This window comes from Labeo rohita, chromosome 19 (assembly GCF_022985175.1).
Source record: "Labeo rohita strain BAU-BD-2019 chromosome 19, IGBB_LRoh.1.0, whole genome shotgun sequence".
NCBI lineage: Eukaryota > Metazoa > Chordata > Actinopteri > Cypriniformes > Cyprinidae > Labeo > Labeo rohita.
The window spans coordinates 23,822,276-23,843,230 of record NC_066887.1 but is presented as its reverse complement, the minus strand read 5'-3'; the positions used below and the strand labels follow the sequence as shown (position 1 = coordinate 23,843,230).

General features: G+C 36.2%; 1 protein-coding gene across 1 annotated transcript in view; it reads left to right on the top strand.

Moving 5' to 3' along the window:
* pleca (plectin a) overlaps positions 1 to 20,955 on the top strand; it is a 117,077-nt gene that overhangs the window by 75,113 nt on the left and 21,009 nt on the right. The window contains 13 exon segments of the mRNA XM_051137190.1: positions 5,098 to 5,159; positions 8,869 to 8,958; positions 10,987 to 11,064; positions 11,608 to 11,700; positions 14,347 to 14,513; positions 16,318 to 16,433; positions 17,920 to 18,026; positions 18,109 to 18,228; positions 18,464 to 18,559; positions 18,693 to 18,722; positions 18,724 to 18,821; positions 19,981 to 20,074; positions 20,183 to 20,337. Coding sequence (XP_050993147.1) covers positions 5,098 to 5,159; positions 8,869 to 8,958; positions 10,987 to 11,064; positions 11,608 to 11,700; positions 14,347 to 14,513; positions 16,318 to 16,433; positions 17,920 to 18,026; positions 18,109 to 18,228; positions 18,464 to 18,559; positions 18,693 to 18,722; positions 18,724 to 18,821; positions 19,981 to 20,074; positions 20,183 to 20,337 — 1,306 coding nt within the window.

The following is a 20,955-nucleotide window of genomic DNA, read 5'->3' as shown; positions in this document are numbered from 1 at the left end:
CAGTCATAATTTTTCTGTTTATTTCAAGTAGAACACATTGAAAAATAATGACAACTTGAGTTTCAGTTCAGTGAGTCAGATGTCAATTTAATAAAAGCCTCTGACAGAAAAATTAAGGTTCCAAAGGGTGTTTTTGCTGTGATGCCAGAGAAACATTTTTGGTTCCCCAAAGAACCTTTCAGTGAACAGTTCCCAAAAGAACCATTTTAAAGAACATTTTAAAATTCTAAACAACTTTTTTTTTTACTCTAAAGAACCTTTTCTGCATTCCATGGAGGTTCTTCACCATTGATGCCAATAAAGAACCTTTATTTTTAGAAGTGTTTGTCAGACTGATTCAGACAGATAACTTGGAAGTTTGTGAATGATTCATTAAAAGATCTGGCAGATTTGAATCCAGATCTGTCATTTATAGTCTTTGCGTTATTTTGCATTTCGTATTTTATCTCATCTGATTTTCATTGCGTAGCTGTAATCAGAAAAAAACACTGCTGGTGGCTCTTGCTAGCGCTGTCTCCAGTCAGCATTGCTTCAAGGCAGATGTGTGACAGCAGCATGTCTTCCAGCTCAAGCCCCAACAGGCCACAGCCCCGAGCTGCAATGCAAAGAATCCTCCATTCCTACCTGCGATCCGCCTGCCATCCTTTCCAAGATAGACTAGATGGATTGTCTCTGAGGTTAGGGATCTCCAGTCACACCTGTGCACTCAGGAATACTATAACCTCTCTCATTCCTTCCAGTGGTCTCCAGCATTCACACGCACACACTTCAAAGAGACTAGTTATTCACATCTCGCTTGTCATTTATGCCACTGATAAAAAGGGTCTGTTGTTTGGAGCAAGAGAGACAGAGAGACTCTTTGAATCTCTGCATCATCTGTTTGTATTCTTGCACGCTCGTTTCAAATGCTGCCTCTAGGAGATGCGTTTACTGCAACCACACATGCACAGGGGTTCTCTTGTGCTCTGCTGCATTTTTTGTCTGTCTAGGGTGACTTTGGCAGAACTTGATGAAATAATGTCTTTGTTTTGTCTATCTACATCAATCAAAGAACAGCAGCAACTCCTGACGCTGAAAATCCGAACCTCCTACGTGAAACTACAAAAGTCTTTCTGTGTGACTCCCGAAATTAGTCACATTTTCCCTCATGAGTGGGATTTCCCGGTTGGTGGAACACCAAAGCCCTCCTCCCACCCCAAACAGATGGAATACCCAGATGGAAATAGACCCTCGTCTTGAGTTTTTTTCTCTGGTGCTATGGAGACTCATTTCCGTTGCATGCTTCCAAATCAGTCTGTACAGTAAACCAGCTTGCTCATTTCATGTGAAGTTCATGTAATTGGTAGGGTTCTATTCCTAAGAGTCACTCAGAGTAGCTCCGCCCATAATGCAATGTGATTGGTTTAAAATTCAGTATATTTAACGTCAAATATGTTCTGATTGGCTGCATCTTGAAGTGCCTATAATGCAATGTGATTGGTTCAAAATTCTGTATATTTAACATCAAATATGCTCTGACTAACTGCGATTTTGTCACTTAGTGGTGGCTTTTCAGTTTCAGTGTCGACAGACGAATTACTTAGGACACGTGTCGTGTGGTTTGTGCCGTGTTCAGACTTATTTTCAGTGGTCACATTCCAAGGGCTTCTGCTTCCCTTGTTGTAGGGTATTTGCAGATGTGAGTTGTGGTAACTGTTAACCATTTTCAAAGTATGCAAGAAATGTGTGGCTTTTGTGCAGAAGTGATATCAATATTTTAAAAAGAACAATAAATGATATGAGATTTGCTCTTTTAGTTTTCATTCTTTAGTGTTGTTTGCCGCCAAACATGTGGTCTGCCACAGTGTTTCTTTTTGTGCGTTTTCCCGCTTTTTCAACCACAAAATTAGAAACCCCCCTTTAAAAAGAGCGCTGCCTTTGAATTTATAGCCTGAAGACAGGTATTTAGCAAGAAGTGTGAAAAAAGAAGGAAGAGGTAGAGAGGGGAACGGAACTGGAGGGGAAGAAAAGGGAGGGCGAAAAGAGCTGGCTTGGAACACACCCACTCGCCTGCATGGATCTTCTCTTTTGCTTTCTGAAACAGCAGACCGGGTGAAAAGAAACAGTTGAGGTGGTTTAAACCGATCGGTAGAAACTGTGGTTTTGCAGCAAGAACAGAAGTACAGAAATGGCTGCATATCAAGGTTACAGAACTTACTCCACTGACAGTGTCGGCAGCGACGTTGTCTTCACAGATGAAAGTCATCATTACCAGGGGATGCTGAAAGCCATGGATGAAAGAAAAGGTACAGCAGAAATTAGTTCAAATACTTAAAAGAAGATATTAGACACAAGTCTATTTTTGACATCCTGTTGAAATTTTCTACAGTTTTTGGTTGAAAAGTTCTTTCTTTAAAATGCATTCTTAATGTCGTTTTTATTTTAACACATAGTTGAGGCTTTTTTTGTTCAGTTGTGCAGTGCACTTGTGCTATCATTCTACATCATAATTGGTCCTCTCTGGACAGGTGAAATCTATTTGTAATCTTTCCAACCAATAATAACTAGTCAAACAGAAGTTTTGGGGCTCTAAAGGGAGGGGCCATTGCAAAGGCGGGTCCCAAATCTGAGTTGTGGTCCTGTGTACACATGCATGGCATGTTGGAAAAGAGGTCATGGTTTGGGTACAGCACAGCTCAAACATTGTAAATGTTCTAGATTTTTTTTTTTACTATAATTTACACTGACACATTACTTCATACGCTAAAACTCTGTTCCCTCAAGCTATCCGTTCAGTTTTACGAGTGTCAAATTTGAGCTGCTGTGCAGTGGAATGCATCTTCTCTGATCTTGTGTTTCTCCTTGTCAAAGCTTCGCTTCTGTGGCATGGAACATTAACTTGGCTTTTATGGTGGCTCGAGATATACTGATAGGCGTTACCTTCTCATTAGAAGGCTCTGCAGGTCTGTTGCTGTTTTGCTTGGAATTTTAAGTGCCCCTTTTATCCGCCCTTTGACCTCTGTAACCATTTAGGTAGTCTTAGAGCTGTTCTGAGAACAGCTTTCTGATAGAAATCGTTACTTTGACTTAAAGAGACCAACAGACGCCCCTCTTGTCGTTTCATGTCTCCACATGCTTCTGAATTTGTGTTATCAAAATGATAACAAGCATGTTTATGCATTTTATTCATTTTAGAGCCACAGTAGCTATGATTACTCAGTTTTAAGCTGACTAGATAAATATAAATCGTTTCATAAAGAACCTCATACAATGAGTCACTGCGCTTTGACAGGAATTGGTTTTCGTGACAGCACGAGGTTTCAGAAACAGGAAGTGATGTGGAGATGCCAACCTGTGTGGTGGCCATGACAACCGAATGACAGAACAACAACACGCATCCAGTTCCCTGCAGTTGTTTTGTTACGGCTGGTTGTCGTGCACTGCCATATCTCAGTGCTTTGATGAAATAGCGATGAAAACGGAACTTTGGAAGCCGTATCACAAGTTTGAGATTTGTTGTTGTTGAGGATGAATTGAAGTCATGGTTGCTGGTCATCAGCTTTAGTAGTTCGTCTTGTGACTGGAAGCTGATGTGCTTCTTGTGTTCTTCTCCAGCTCTACTCTTGTTCTCCTGCTCAAGTGTGCCATTAGAAAGTCAGAGTTGGACCTCAAAGTGGCATTTATGCTGAAGTTCTTGAATCAGTCTCTTATATTAGCCACAAACTCATTGTGAAACCCACTAGATTCAAGTGGTGGTACTTCTGGAACATTTCACTCCTTTTGCATGCCTTGGAGCAAGTTTCCACATAAATGTTTGATGACATTGATGATGGTAATTCTAGATGAAGGTAAATGTGAAACATTTGAAAGGTTCTAAACAAATTGAGAAGCAGATGCAACAGTAGAACTGTTCCAGTAAAAGCACCAGTCATGGTTTTTATTCGGAAGCATGTTGATTCAAGATCATCTTTCTTTTTTTGTCAGTAGGGAATCTTTGGTTTAGTCAGTAAAACCTGCAAATATCTGAACTCAGGTTAAGAAAATAGATGCATGAACTAAGAACTGAAAACTTTAGTCAGTTAACTACAGTTAAAAGAGCAAAAAAACATCCAGTCAGTTTATTTTAACCAGTGGAATGTTTTCTAAGTGCGCAGATGAGCAGATATAGACCGCTAATTTTCACTGTGGTGTCGCTAAGATATGCACAGCATGTTCATAACATGGGCCCACCCAATCACTGTGCACAGTTTGGGTCATGATAAATACCATTGAGAAAATGAATTTCAACTCCAAAGCTTGGAGTTGGAACATTTTTTATGCTTTTCAAAGTCTCTTATGCTCACCAATGCTGCATTTATTTGTTTAGTAATATCAGAAATATTATTAACATTTTAAATAGCTGCTTTTTATATTCATATATTTTAAAATGTAATTTATTTCTGTGATGCAAAACTGAATTTTCAGAGGCCATTACTTCAGTCTTCAGTGCCAGAAATCATTCTGAAAAGCTGATTTGCTGCTCAAGAAACATGTTTTATTATCAGTGTTAAAAGCAGTTTAAAATATTCAGATATTTGTTGAAACCATTGTTTAATTTTTTTATTTACTATATTTTTTCTTTTTCTTTCTTTATTTCTTTATTTGAACATCTAACTATAATTGCCTGGTGTTTTCTTTTTTCTTTATCTGAATGTATGGTTATATGCTAAATGTATATCTACATTATTTATAGTATATAGGATGAACCAAATAAAAGCAAAAAATATTGATAAAAAGTCAAATAAAAACAGCATTTGTCAGGAATAGATTTTTTTGTAACAGCATGAAAGTCTATTTAAAGCATTCTTGCTAATTAAAAGTATAAAAGCGTTTCTTAAAAAAAGATCACATGCAAATATGATGCTAATTCCTCTAAGCCTTTGCTTCTCTAAAATATTCACTATGTGGAACCACATAAAGCGTGCAATAAAAACCACACAGAGCACTATTATCTATAAAGATAACATATGTCAGTTCAGAAGTTTCCTTTACTATGTTGTATAACCTTCACTGGTTTCCATTGTGCCTCTCAGATTTGACTCCATTAAATTAAAAATCATGTCTTTCTGTGTTTTACAGATGAACGGGATCGAGTACAGAAAAAGACTTTCACAAAATGGGTGAACAAGCATCTGATGAAGGTATTACCATTCACACAGATAGGAAGTTGTAGTCAATTCAGTCAGTTCAATACAGTTGTTCTAGGTGCCTGTGATCACACGGTCACAGCGAATCAAGTATCTCAGTTTTGCCCTTCACCAGTGGCCACTTTATCAATCCATTATCTCAAGGACTTGTTTTGAAGCTGACTGGTGCAGTAACTACAAATGACTGTGTTGACAGCTGCTTGATTGGAAACTCTTAGCACATACTAAAACTACACAGGGAACATAGTTATTTGTCTGTCATTACATGGAAAATGACAGTGTATGACACTTTAAGCAAAATGTGAAAATGACAGGAGTTTGTAAAAAAGAATGGGAAGAACAGACATTAGTATTGAGGGATATACAGTACAGTGTTTGTCTAACCTGTATGTGAAAGCATATGGCACGTGTGTGTAACTGCTACTGCTGAATAATCATCCTGTACACACCTAGTACACAGCACTGCTGAAAGGTTCTGTTTATTTATTTATGAGAATGTGAGGATGAGTCATCAACATCTGGTCTCGTTTTATATCCCCAAAGAAACTGATTGTTTTCTCAGTACCGCTTGGATTTCGTCCAACAGTCTGGCCCACAGGCGCCCCTTTTACCAACAGTTGCACCAGTTTGAAAAGAAAGTGTTTCAAAATGCGTTTCAAAATCCCAAAATATACAATATAAGGATGCAAAAGAATCTGAAAATGAAAACAGTTTTAACCCTAAAACAAAAAGAGAAAACGAGAGAAAACAAAAGTGGTGCAGTTTACTGTTTACAAATGCTAAACTCTGTCTTAAACCATTTCAAACAGCATTTTCAAATGATAAATTCATTCATCCGAACTGCAGGACCACTGAACTGAAGGCAAATGTGTAAAATATGTGAAAATATTTTAAATAAATTAATAAATAAATATTGAAGGCAAAGCTGTGAAAAAAGTCAAATATTTTAAATGCTATATATATATAAACTTTTATTTCAAAATGGTTCAAGTATATGTAATTTAACACGAATGTAGTGGAAAATATCTAACTCTTGCATAAACTGAATGTGTAGAAATGAATTTTTTAATTCTTTCTAATATTTATTTTTTAAATTTATTATTAAAGTAAATCTAAAAATAAATAAATATGACATTACCACATGTAGTTATTTATCATTAAGTATTTTTTTTTTAATTAAACAGCTTTTCCTTTAAAGCTGTGTTAGTTTTTGGATTGTGTTTTTTTGGACTGATTTACCTTCCTCCAAGGAGGCGTTGGGTTTATTCAGTGGTCTGCAGTTCAGATCCAGTGACTTAGAGGCTTTGCTGTGGGTTGTTCGTGTGCTGTAAGGAAATCATTTTCATCTGGATGCAGGCATTTGGGATGGAAACCTGGACGCCTACAAAGCCTTTCTGTCTCTCATGTCAAACTGGGCAGTGAGATTAAAAAAGATTTATTAAGAACAAGTTGCCAAAATGATGGTTTCAGCAGATGTCTTAGTAAATTTTCATTGCTATTTTAGACTTAAATAATAGCTTTGAATAAATACAAAAGACAATTTAATATTGATGCAATGCCACATATGTGTGCTCTGTCATATTTGATTTGTTGCTTCACGTTTGAATGTTAAAGCTATACAAATAATTATGACAGTTTCTGTCATGAGCAGACTTGTTTATCCATGTACAGGTCTATTCAAAGATTTGATGCAATGAATGAAATATTTAAATGATATATTCACACCATCATTCAAACACTGTGTGTGTCATCTGTGTTCATTTCACTGTTATATCTCTCTGTGTCTCTCTCATTATATTTCCCATCTGTTTCAACCTTTCTCTTTTTTATCTCTCCATGTTCCATCCTTTCTTCCATCTTTCTCTGTCAGCACTGGAAGGCAGAGGTAGGTGGTGTCTGTGATCACACCTTTGCAGAGTGACTTCTCTTATTACCTGCATGGGTTTCACATGCACCGTAGCTTCCTACATCTGAACCTAGAGCTAACATACACCCTCTCCTGCCTTCCTTGCATGAAATGCAGTTAAGATGTGTTAACACATGTTTTCTGTCTCCTTTAGTGTTTCTGTGTTTACTGCTTCAGCCTCCAGATATTTTCCTTTGTCAGCAGTAAAAAGAATATCATTAAATACAGTGGCCTACGAATCAATGTATGGTTTTCATTGCATAGAACCAACTAACTTCACTTTTGTGAGACTTTTGTGATACTTAATATCCCAAGGTGATTTATAATAGATCTATGATGTTAGTTCCCGCATTGTAAACTGAGCCATATATTGAAAGCTCTCAGTGTGAACAGTTTTTTGTGAGAAAAGTCAGTTCAAATGACCATTGCCCATATTTTCCCCAGCATCATAATATTTGTGGTTTTGTATGTTCTGTTTGTAGTTTTAATGCTTACAAAACACATATTTAGGGTTTCAGAACAGAATCTCTGGTTTAGTCATTAAGACCTGTAAATATCTGAACTCCAGTGAAGAAATTAGATCTAAGTCAGATAAAAAAAGTAAAAAAAAAAAAAGTAAATTAAATCTGGACAGAAAATAATTTTAAATATACTACCATTCAAATGTTTAATGTTTTTGAAACAAGTTTGCAGTTAAAGGCTGCATTTAATTGATCAAAAATACAGCAAGAAACTGTAATATTGTGATATATTATTACCATTTAAAATAAATGTTTTTAGTTTTCAGATATTTTAAAATTGTATTTATTCCTATGATGGCAAATCTAATTTAGCAACCATTACTCCGGTCTGCAATGTCACATCATCCTTCAAAAATCATTATAATATGCTGATTTGGTCAAGAAACATTTATTATTATTATTATTATTATTATTATTATTATTAATGTTAAGAACAGTTTGTGGAAACCAATATTTTTTCATATGAATAGCTTTTATTTGAAATAAAAATATTTTCTAACATAAAAAATGTGATCCTGGACCACAAAACCAGTCATAAGTAGCATGGGTATATTTGTAGCAATAGCCAACGATACATTGTATGGGTCAGAATTATTGATTTTTATTTTATGCCAAAGATCATTAGGATATTAACTGAAGAGGTGTTCGTTTGTTTCTATGTTCCATAAAGATATTTTGTAAATTTCCTACCATAAATATATCAAAACTTAATTTTGATTAGTAATATGCATATGCAAGAACTTTATTTGGACAACTTCTCAATATTTAGATTTTTTTGCACCCTCAAATTCCAGATTTTCAATAGTTGTATCTCAGACAAGAATTATCCTATCCTAACAAACCATACATCAATGGAAAGCTTATTTATTTAGCTTTTTTAAATCTCAGTGTTTAAATCTCAATTAAAAAAAAATTGACCCTTATGACTGTCATTTTTTATCAGTTTGATTTGTGAATGAAAAAATATTTTTCAAAAAGACAGAAACTCTTACTGAACTTTTAAATGGTAGTGTATTTTGTATTATTTACCTTAATGTAAAATAAAATAATGATAAGCCATGTCCATGTAATGTAAAAGACATAAAACTAGTCGTTGCCTTCAAAAACAGTCAATTACACACTTTTGCGATCGTTATGCAAAAATATTTGCCACAATCAATCCATTATATTCAATTAGAACTGTGGTATTAAGTAGCACAGTATAGTCTTGAACATGTAGTCTTCAACTTTCCACAATTTTCTTATTTTTGTAATGATGATTTCCTGTTTTATTCAGGCCCAGCGACACATCACAGACCTGTACGAGGACCTCCGAGATGGACACAACCTCATCTCTCTGCTGGAGGTGCTGTCTGGAGAGACACTGGTAAGTTCTTTCAGATTTGGGATCAGATTTTCCATCCACAACCCTACTTAAAATCTAGTTCCAAACATCAATCTGAAATTCTGCTTTTGCAAGGCTAACTCTCACTACCTGGATCTGCTGCCTTAACATAAGCCCCTCCTCTTCCTGTGTCCTCTTTTGCTTTATACACCTTGTAGTTTAAGTTTGAGTAAAGTTCCCTGTGAAATCTGCATCTGATTGGATAGTTCTATAATTTAACACCCTAAAAGTCACGTCCCTCAGATTTGTTTTGCATGCGTCAGTGGTTGACATGTGGCATTCAGATCTGTATGAGCAGTGGACATAACCACACATACAGAAACGTGTTGGTAGGAACGAATGTCTCCTCACATCTCCCCGTCCTTATGAGCACTTCTACTGTGACTGTGTCTCTTTTGCATTGCGTCTCACTCCTTTAACACATTAACAATCTGACATTTTCTGCCTCAGTTTCAACTCTGCACCGGTTTGACCCCCTTGACCATTCCTTTTTCAACTTCCTGTTTGCTCACCTCTGCCCTGACCTTGACCCCTTTGCCTTTGCCTCTTCTCTTGCGATGCTCTTGCTGTGGTAGCCGAGGGAGCGAGACGTTGTCAGGAATTCGCGGTTGGTGAGTTGGGTCTGAAAATTTCCGGCTCGCCTCCCCAGAAAAGGGGTGTGGCATGTGTCACTGCCAGGGGAAATGTGTTGTGCATGATGTCACTTCCTTTGTCATGTCGCTTGTTCACAGTGCTGTCCTCCCCCATGTTTACGAAAATATTCAATTCAAAATTTAAATAGATTATGCTATTATTCATGTAAGACTTGCTTCAAATTCACGGTGGTTTTTCAAATGTTTGCATTTCTTGTTTCTGTGATGGAATGTGAATGGAATGCACAGCAATCACTGTTAGGGAACCATTAAAGGTATGGTTCACCCAAAAATAAAAGTTCTGTTATTAATTACTCACCCTTATGCCGTGCCAAACCCGTAAGACCTTCGTTCATCTTCAGAACACAAATTAAGATGTTTTTGATGAAGTCCGAGAACTTTCTGACCCTGCAAAGACAGCATCGCAACTGATACATTCAAGGCCCAGAAAAGTAGTTAGGACGTTAAAATAGTCCATGTGACATCAGTGGTTCAACCGTCATTTTATAAAGCTTTCTGGCTCTTGCATGTGGGTCAGAAACTCGGATTTCATCAAAAATATCTTAATTTGTGTTCCGAAGATGAACGAAGGTTTTCATTTTTGAGTGAACGATTCCTTTAACTACAGGCTTTCAGGAATCTGACGTAATGTATGTTAGTTTAGTATTCAACATTCATTTTAGTTCATTGATTTATGTCTTCTCATGTTTGCAGACATGGGATCCATTGAAAAAGTGACATCATGCACTGCAAGCCAATAAGAGCCTGGCTTATGGGACAGCTTAGCTTTTGATTGGCTATTTATTGTGCATGTTCGTATTGTATGCTGGTGCATTTTGTTCAATTTTTGACATAGTGGTGTATTTGCATTCAGGTATCTCTGGTCCTTCGCTTTCAGAAAAATACATTCGTAATCTGGTATAATGCTGTTTTTTTATATTAGGGTGTAATATTAGGGTGTAGTTTCTGTCTGTTTTTTTTTTTTTTTAAATATAATACATTGCTTCTTTCATGAAATGTGCAAAATATCAAAGAATAATGAATTCAGTTTAGTTATGGTTTGCTTTAGGTCTGTGACTTGGCATAATTACCATTTTTTGACATTTTCAGTGTAGGAGGCTAACAGAAATGTCCAATTTAAATTTACATTTTCTATGCATTTCAAAAGTGCTAAGCAGTTCAGTTTCACCTTCTGGTCTCTGTGTATTTTTTCACAATGGAGGAGACAATGGTGCATCCATACTTTAGTTGTTGTTTTTTTGCTTAATGTAATTTTTCTCATTCAGTACATCTGTAATCTCTTTCTTCTCATAATCGCATTTGTTTCTTTCTTTTTTAACCTTTCTCTTTGTTAATCTTTCTTTGCATTTATTTCCAGCCCAGAGAGAAGGGTCGCATGCGGTTTCACAAACTACAGAATGTACAGATCGCACTGGACTTCCTCAAACATAGACAGGTACAGTAAAATGAACACCTCATAAGTCATTATTATAATTATTTTTAACCTTTGGTTTCGCTATTTTTAATCAGGAATATAAATATATAATATAAAAAGCTACTTTTTTAGTTATATAACTTTTTGTTAAAAATATTAGCTAACATTGCATTACTGATTATGATTTTATGCTTAAAAATCATTGCCTTAGAATTATAAGGTTTTATCACATATTCTGATTCGGGTGACAACTTATTTACATTATGTGATGTTTCTTTTGTAAGCTGTGTACATTTTGGGCCTTTTTTTTAGAAAACAAAAATGGTTCTATTTAAAGGAGTCTATGGAACGCAAGAACTTAAAGCTCAATATGTTAAAAGTGCTCAGAATGCAGATAAAACCTTATAATTCTAAGGCGACGAAATGTAATTTTTGTTTGTTTTATATTTCTTTTCCATCGACTTTCTGCAGTACCTTTACAAACCCATAGGGGTCTATAGACTCCAGATTGAAAATCCTGATCTTATAAGATTTCACTGGTTAACAGATCTCATTGTTTGACAGGTGAAACTGGTAAACATAAGAAATGACGACATCGCGGATGGAAATCCAAAACTGACCCTCGGGCTAATATGGACCATCATCCTTCACTTCCAGGTCTGGTGTAGCACTGGTTTTGCTCTACTTGCTTTTAGCAGACACATTCTAATTTCTTGTTTCTTTGATGGAATGTTCTGGAATGCACTGCATTCACTGTCAGGGAACCATTTAAAGGGATAGTTTACACAAAAATGAAAATTCTGTAATTAATTACACACCCTCATGTCATTCCAAACCCGTAAGACCTTCGTTCATCTTGGAATACAAATTAAGATATTTTTAATGAAATCTGAGAGCTTTCTAACCCTGCACAGACAGCAACACAACTGCCACGTTCCAGGCCCAGAAAGCTATCAAGAACATTTTATGAAGCTTTCTGGTCCTTGAACATGTCAGTTGTGTTGCTGTCTATGTTTTATTTGTGTTTCAAAGATGAATCAAGGTCTTACAGGTTTAGTAAATTTCGTAATTAGTTCTTTATATGCTTTCTTTGGTTTGCTTCACAGATTTTAATTTCCCTTTTCACTGTTTCTACATCTTTCAGTCTATCAACTTGCTGTTACTGCTGTTGTAACAACACGGACATCTGTGCAGACTTGTGACAGGGATTAATGTATCATCTGACAACAGTGATATAGAGATCGCTTTTCATCATTGTGCCAAATATAAATCTCAGCCCACCCACAAAACACAACACTCTTAGAACAGAGCAAGTTGTATTTTCATACCTGACCTCATGTTAATTTGTGCATGAACTTGATTTCCATTTGTAAGAAAAATGCCAGACAAAACAACTGTTTTGTACCTGTTAGAGAGCCAAAGCACCTCTATTGTCTTTGGATTGCTGCACAATGTTTTGTCTCATTGTGGAGACTGGAGCACATTTCGTACTTTTTTCTGGGAAATAAAAACCGAAGCGTTCGCCTTTGATGTCACAGTAGGCCTGTGGGGGATTATGGGCTGGGACGGTGTCCATTTCGGTTGGTGACTCACATCTTCCCTTAAGGAAGTGGAAGCACTGGCATGGTGGTTTGGTGACTCATGAGACCAATCATGTTGTTTTTGGTGGTGGGAATGCATCTTAATTGTTTTCTTTTCCTTTGATTTTTAAAAAAGTGCTTATCTTGGCACAAAAGGTTTTGAATGAGTCATTTTACAAAAACGTGCCATACAGAACTTTAGATCAACCTGAATAGGTCACATTTTTGTTATTTTCAACAAAGTATGGTTATTTTTCTGGTCAGACATATTAAACAAATAGTTATGAAGTAAAAATTAATAATACAATAAAAATGTACCGGAATTTGTAACAGCAATTCAGATTTGTTGAGTTTGGCACCAGATGTCATTTTGTAGTTATGGCCACAATTGTATTTCCTATTAAATAATTAAAAAAAATCTTTATTCTTACAATAATTTGTTAATAAGTTTGAATTGCTAAACTTGTAGTCACTACTAAAATGTTTTCAAATTAAAGACACTGAAAGGAATTCCGTATTGAAACGACCTTAAATGCCCCTCTTGGCTCTCGTAAAGCTATGCTGCGAGGGTGGAGGATGTGTTTCCGTGTCTGAGTCACTGTTTATATCCTTAATGTAAGGACCGAGAGGTTTAGACCGACCAGACTTCCCTACAAAACACTTATAATAGGAGGAAATTTGATTTTAGCCGTTGAGCAGTTATTACCCAAAGGGGAATCCTGACGATGAGTCACCAGAGGAACAGACGCATGCAAAATCACAGACTAAAATTTGAACAAGCCTTTTATTATAAACGAATCTTATGATTACTGCTAACCACAATGTTTGTCCGTAGTATCTAGGCAACAGTAAGGGTATTTTAGGTATACTTTTTTTTAAAATCAAACTTAAATTATAAAACGCTTTTCCCTGAGCATTATAGAGTAGTGATTCATTATTGAAAAAGCAACAAATCGCACAAATTTACATTGTTTTACCTATTATGCACTTTTTTACCAGATGTAATATAAGTCTCAGATGTCTCTGTGAAGTTTCAGCCCCACAGATCATTTTTTACATCATTTTGAAAATGCCTATTTTGAGTGGAAGTAGAAACATGGTGATTTTTATGCATGTCTCTTTAAATGCAAATGAACTGCTGCTCCCCGCCCCCTTTTCCAGAATAGAAGTGTGCCTTTACAGCTCGTACGTTAGATACTGCCAAAAAAACAAATGTTTGGTTTTGATTAGAGCTGCAAAACGATTAGTTGCGATTAATCGATTCAAAATAAAATATTATTTTTACACATTATATGTGTGTGTACTGTGTATATTTATTATGTATATATAAACACACACATATAACAGTGCAGATTAGAGGTGGTAATATTATAATAAGATCCAATTCCTGTGTCACTGGGGGAGTGAAATCTGAGCAGGTCGTTTTTCGCATGCTTGCAGAGAAAGGTTTACAAAAACAAAGTTACTGGGTTGTCATTTTTCAGGTTTCTGGGTTGGTAGATGCACCGGGGACGTAATTATTGTGCTTAAACACAAAAAAAGTCATAATATGTGGCCTTTAACCATATAACCATAATGATACCTTGTCATTTTTATATTCACCATGGTTAAACTGTGGTTACTATACAATAACTAGAGTAATAAATGCTAGCTCGACATTAATAAATGCTAGCTCTGACTCTACATTTTCTGATCATTTCTCTGTCTTCCTTGGCTCCATTAGATCTCCGATATCCAGGTGAATGGTCAGTCGGACGATATGACCGCCAAGGAGAAGCTGCTCTTGTGGTCTCAACGGATGGTGGAGGGCTACCCTGGCCTGCGGTGTGATAACTTCACCACCAGCTGGAGAGATGGCAAGCTCTTCAATGCCATCATCCATAAACACAGGTAAAAACTTATAGTAAAAAAAGTTGTTGGAACTGTGGCTTAGCTGTTAAAACACATTCTTTAGACAAATTAATCAATGGTGTTCATGTAAAAGGAAAATAAATGTAATTAGGAAAATAAAAAAAGTAGTATTATGTAATCTTGGCACCTGAGAAATGAGAAATAGTTGACATACACCTGTATCTCCGAGCTGTTTATGAAGTTCATCTCCAGACTTGCCGGCTGTATTTGCCGTGTCAATCACAGACCCTTTCTGCCCCTTGTCGGGGCTATAATTTATGTACTAAACCTTGGCTTTTACCAAGTGATGTTTGACAGGAAGCAAGATCTGTCATGCAGTACTTAAAGGTAGGCTGACCTGTTTGAAACCTGTTTGAAGAGCACACTTTGCTGTTACACAGGGGGACTCAAGAGACTAAGAAGAACCACTGACTCATTACAGACTTCATACAAATACCTCTCAACCACAACAAATTCACTTTACGTCAGATTTCGCAGGATTAAGTTCTAGTATGCTCGAATCGGCACTTATGAAAAATGTTTGAAACCAGAATCCTGTAATGAGGGCGTGTTGAATCTGAAAAGATCCCCAGAGGGTGTGTTTTTATCATTCAGGGTGTAGCTGCATATCTTAGGTTCACCCTATGCAATCAGACACAGATGACTCTTGAGATTTGAGCAAAGAAGAAGCAGCGGTAGCGGTAAAGGTGAAGCTCTTAAAGCTTGATGCGTGATATAAGATGGAGTTTGGTTTCTTTAAGGATCGAGATTGCTAACCATTGACTAGAACTTGCTTCTCATTGGACAAGAATACCCATTTGCATCCTGTGTGAATGCAACAATGGGAGTTTGATACATTCAGTCCAACAAAATGTTCAGTCTCAAGAAGAAGATACGCTCTAGGAAGAATCGCAGCACGTCGTCCAGCCATGGATCCGTTAGTGACCTGGAGGACCGGGTGGTCATGCTATGCGAGGATGTGCCTTCAGAGGCTTCCTTCGATTCAGGACAGTGGTCCATCAGCCCTGGTGCCTGCTCTAGCGGTGGATCCCAGAGTGGAGATCTTGAACATGGCATGGAGCAAACGCTCTCCACCCTAAGCAGAGATGGGTTTTCTTACCGAAAGGTGTTCCTGTCAGATTCAGAGCTTCCCTGGAGCCAGCCGTGCTACTTGCTCACCCAGACAACCAATCAGTCGTATGAATGCTTTGTTTTTTCCATTTCATTGAAAAGAGCGAGCAAAGCAATTCTGCTTTTGTCTTAATAGCTTTTGCAGTTTCATTGACAATTTAGTTAGTTGATTTGGTCATTTTGTGTTGTTGTTAGCTATAAAATTATTTGGTTTTGCAGAACTTTTAGGTTCTTGTAGTTAACAGGCTGCCTGTGTGTGCACGTTGTATTTCACCGTAATTGTTTTTGCCGCCTTGCAATGATTGCTGTTGAGTGAGTACTTTGTCACATAAGACATGTTTTTTCAAATCCTGTGAGGAGGTATCAATCTTGCCTTCACCTGCCCGGATACTGACACAGATGTTTACATAGCCTCCAGGTTTGGCCAAGCAGTGTGCTGTTAAAATAAGATCTGCAAGTATGCATGCAAATAAGATATTTGTGAAGTATCCATATTAAAGGTTCACTGTTCATATCCATGGGACTTTTGTTTGCTAGAATGGAAATTATTTCTTTAAACAAAGTAGACTGTAAAATGCAAAATAGTTAACCAAATAAGCAGTATCTGTGTTAAAATGTTTTTTTATGTTTTCATATAGACCTTTAATTCTGTGTCTCCTGTCTTTTGTTGTAGGCCAAATTTGATTGACATGACTAAGGTGTACAAACAGACCAACCTGGAGAATCTGGAGCAGGCCTTCAGCGTAGCAGAGAGGGACTTGGGCGTCACACGCCTGCTGGATCCTGAAGGTAAACTGAGGGTGAACATCCCTCTGGATTTTCCTTCGAACAGTTTTTTTTTTTTTTTTTTTTAAATTCTTGACTTTTGTTGATAAATATAGTATATTTAAAAGAGAAGTTCACTAGAACAAACGTTTAGAGATAACGTACTCACCCTCTTGTCATCCAAGATGTCCTTGTCTTTCTTTCTTCAGTCGTAAAGAAATTGTGTTTTTTGAGGAAAACATTTCAGGATTTTTCTCCATATAGTGGACTTCTATGGTGCCCGCGAGTTTAAACTTCCAAAATGCAGTTTAAATGCAGCTTCAAAGGGCTGTAAACGATCCTAGCCGAGGATCTAGCGAAACGATCGCTTTTCTAAAATAATTGACCATTTATATACTTTTTAACCTCAAATGCTTGTCTCGTCTAGCTCTGCATGTGCTCTGTGTATTCCAGTTCAAGACAGTTAGTGTATGTTGAAAAACTCCTATCTCATTTTCTTCTCCAACTTCAAAATTGTCCTACATCGCTGTTTTACCTTTTTTGTCAAGGGCGTTTGATCTTCTTTGCACGTTCACTTTGTAAACACTGGGTCGATACTTCTGGAGCGATGTAGGATGATTTTGGAGTTGGAGGACAAATTGGTGGGAGTTTTTCAACACACCTTAACTGTCTTGAACCGGAAAACAAAGAGTTCACTAGATAATATCCTTCTTCCTCAGCTGGGATTTTTAGAGCCCTTTGAAACTGCATTTAAACTACATTTTGGAAGTTCAAACTCGCGGGCACCATAGAGGTCATTATATGGACTGAAATCCTGAAATGTTTTCCTCAAAAAACATAATTTCTTTACAACTGAAGAAAGAAAGACATGAACATCTTGGATGACAAGGAGGTGAGCGAATTATCTGTAAATTTTTGTTCTCCTGGTGAATTTAATGGATTTGTACGTTATTTTTATGCCTGTGTATGAGTAGCTTCTAACAGTTTTCTAGTAATGTTTTTACTTTTTTATGATGTTGAGTAATGTACACTACTGTTCAAAACATAGGGGTTAGTAAAAAATAATTGAATGCTTTTTATTTAGTAACTATGCATTCAATTGATCAAAAGTGACAGCTAAGACATTTATAAGGTTACAAAATATTTCCTTTTTAAATAAATGCTGTTTTTTCCTTTCTATTCTTAAAATTTCTGTACAACTGCTTTTGACATTGGTAGTAAGAAAACAGCATATTAAAATGATTTCTGAAGGATCATGTGACACTGAAGACTGGAGTAATGATTTTGAAAATTCAGCCTTGCATCACAGGAATAAATTACATTTTAAAATATATTAAAGTAGAAAACAGTTATTCTAAGTTGTAGTAATATTTCACAATATTATTACACTGCTGTATTTTTTATCAAATAAATGCAGCCTTGATGAGCATAGGAGACTGTTTCAAAAACATTAAAAATGTTTTACCTACCTTTGTACATGCTCAAAATTGTCTGTTTTCCCTTTCTGCAGATGTGGACGTGCCACACCCGGATGAGAAGTCCATCATCACATATGTGTCCTCTTTGTATGATGTCATGCCAAGAGTTCCTGACGTTCGTGATGGAGTCAAGGCCAATGTGGGTGTTTATAAAACATAAGTAATTATTATACAGGCATCATGGGTTATTGAGATTGATGAATTTTTAATGTGGTGCACAGGAGTTGGAGTTGCGCTGGCAGGAATATTATGAGCTGGTCACCATGTTACTTCAGTGGATCAGACATCACATTATTGTGTTTGAGGAACGCAAGTTCCCCTCCAGCTATGAGGAGATTGAGGTTAGTCCCATGATCCATGGGTTTAATGAACACGATGATTGTGCCTATTTACATGTGTAATTATGATTTGGTACAGTGACATATTACTTTTATTATTTACTAGCAAGAAATATACAAAAAAGCTACTGTCATTATTTTGTGACCACAAATGTATGTAGTACTATTGAACTGCATTCCATACAATTAAGAAAAAGAGGCTGTGATATGACCATTTCTCCTCCTTATTTTGTTGTAGGTTCTTTGGCGTCAGTTTCTAAAGTTCAAAGAGACTGAACTACCAGCCAAGGAGACTGACAAAAATCGTTCCAAGCTCATTTACAAGTCTTTGGAGGTAAATAAAATTTGCTGTACTTTTAAAGAAGCATGTAGTACAATCCTGTTGGACTTTTACTTGACACTTTGAGTTTTCCTAACCAAGTTTTTACCAAGATTTGACTTTATACATGGGGTTTGTTTGGCACCAGGGTGCAGTGCAGGCAGGTCAGATCAAGGTTCCCCCCCAGCTACCACCCCATCGATGTGGAGAAGGAGTGGGGCCGCCTGCATGTGGCCATTCTGGAACGAGAGAAACTGTTGCGCTCAGAGTTTGAACGGTGAGAAATCTGTGGATTAACTTCTTATGTTACATTTCTTAGGAATTCTTTGTTAATAAAATGACTCATTTTAACTATTTACAGGAGCATTTTGCAATAATAATGGTACACTGTAAAAAGGTTTCACCAGTTTCAACTTAAAAACTTAAGTTTAGCAGCTGCCTTAAAAGTTTAAGTTAAACCAACTTAAAAGTACAAGTCATTTTAACTCACTTCATTGTAGTAAGTTGAAAAAAAACTTGTAGTTTTAAGTTGATTTCACTTAAAATTTTAAGGCAGCTGCTGAACTTAAGTTTTTAAGTTGAAACTGGTAAAACTTTTTTACAGTGTAATACCATGGGTCAAAAAGTATTAAAATAAAGTAGTAAAATGTATGATGCCATTGCGCTTAGATCGATATTTTGAGCATAATCTAAATAGATTTAGTTACTTTATTAAGTTACATTTCAGGAAAAATAAAGATGTGCACAGTGAAGTGACTTTCCCTAAAACCACACTTCAACCACACTAATTTATAATTATCAGATCTTGAACATGAATAATATTTTACTGAATTAACAAATGTGAAAGTACTCAACTTTAACTTTAAAAAATGTTTTTTATTTGACTTATTTTCCCCTTCAGTTTTCTGTTTCAAATGCATTAACCTTACTTTACAGCTTCTAGTTAACTTCTAGTTACAATGACTTTTCTTCCAAAATACATTACTTTTTGTTATTAAATAGCATTTTGCACAAGCAAACAGGGCGTCGCTTTCAAAAAGATTTGTCACAAGACAGACTCGCTGCTGCTCTGCAGAATGTTTATGAGTCTGAAAAGTTACAGAAGCGCTTCTTAACATCAATAGCTGATTCTTTGCTCCTCCACTCTGGGAAAACTTCTCTTCATTATTAGGATTCAGTATTATTAGGATTATTAGTCATGGCTTTTATGAATGACAGCCATGGACTGGAATACTTGCTCCGTGAGAGGAGGGTGTGAGTGATTTGACTGACATTTTTCAAATGTATTGCATGTAGAATGCCTTTAAGGTCTGAATATTGTCTAGTTTAGTTTAGCCTTTGTCCAGTCATTTGATTTTTAATATTTCATGGCTGCTTTGCTTGTAGTGAATTATGTAGAGTGTGTAAGAGTATTTGTGTGTCTGTTACATGTACAGGCTGGAGCGATTGCAGAGAATAGTCAGTAAGGTGCAAATGGAGTCAGGTGTGTGCGAGGAACAGCTCAACCAGGTGGAAACACTGTTACAAACGGTGAGATATAAAGCCTTTTATTCCTTTATTTGTATTCAAAAACCATGTAGCTCTCAAGAAGAAAACTTGTCGAAAAAAGCACTATAATAATCTTTGCTTTTTTTGCAGGACATACGTCTGCTGAATGCAGGAAAGCCTATCCAGCATGCGTCTGAGATAGAGGCAGATCTGAACAAGGCTGAAAACATGATCCGATACCTTTTCAACGACGTGCAGTTGCTTAAAGATGGGCGCCATCTACAGGCAGAACAGATGTACAGGCGGTCAGTATAATATTTTACAGGCATACTGTACAACTATATTGTATATTGTAGTAGGAATGTTTTTGCTATTTATTTGTCTATTTAATCATTCATATATAACTTTTTAAATTAATTCAGCTTTAATTCACCTAGGAAATGTTTACTTTTTTTAAGTTAAACCTTTCCAGATTAAAAAATTACTTGATTTGTAAGGCACACTATTTTCTGTAAAGCTGCTGATTATGTATATAGGCATATTTACTGTACATACACTACCAGTCAAAAGTTTTTGAACACTAAGAGTTTTTTAAAGAATTCTCTCCTGGTCACCAAGCCTGCATTTATTTGATCCAAAATACAGTAATAGCAGTAATAATTGTAAAGTATTTGTACTATTTAAAAAATAACTGCTTTCTATTTAAATATATTTTACAAAGTTGATCAAAGCTAAATTTTCAGCATCATTACTCCAGTTTTTAGTGTCACATGATCCTTAAAAAATCATTATAATAGGCTGATTTACTATTCAAGAAACATTCATTATTATTATTATTATCAATATTTAAAACAGTTGAGTACATATTTTTAGGATTATCTGATGAATAGAAAGATCCAAAGATCAGCATTTATCTGATAAAT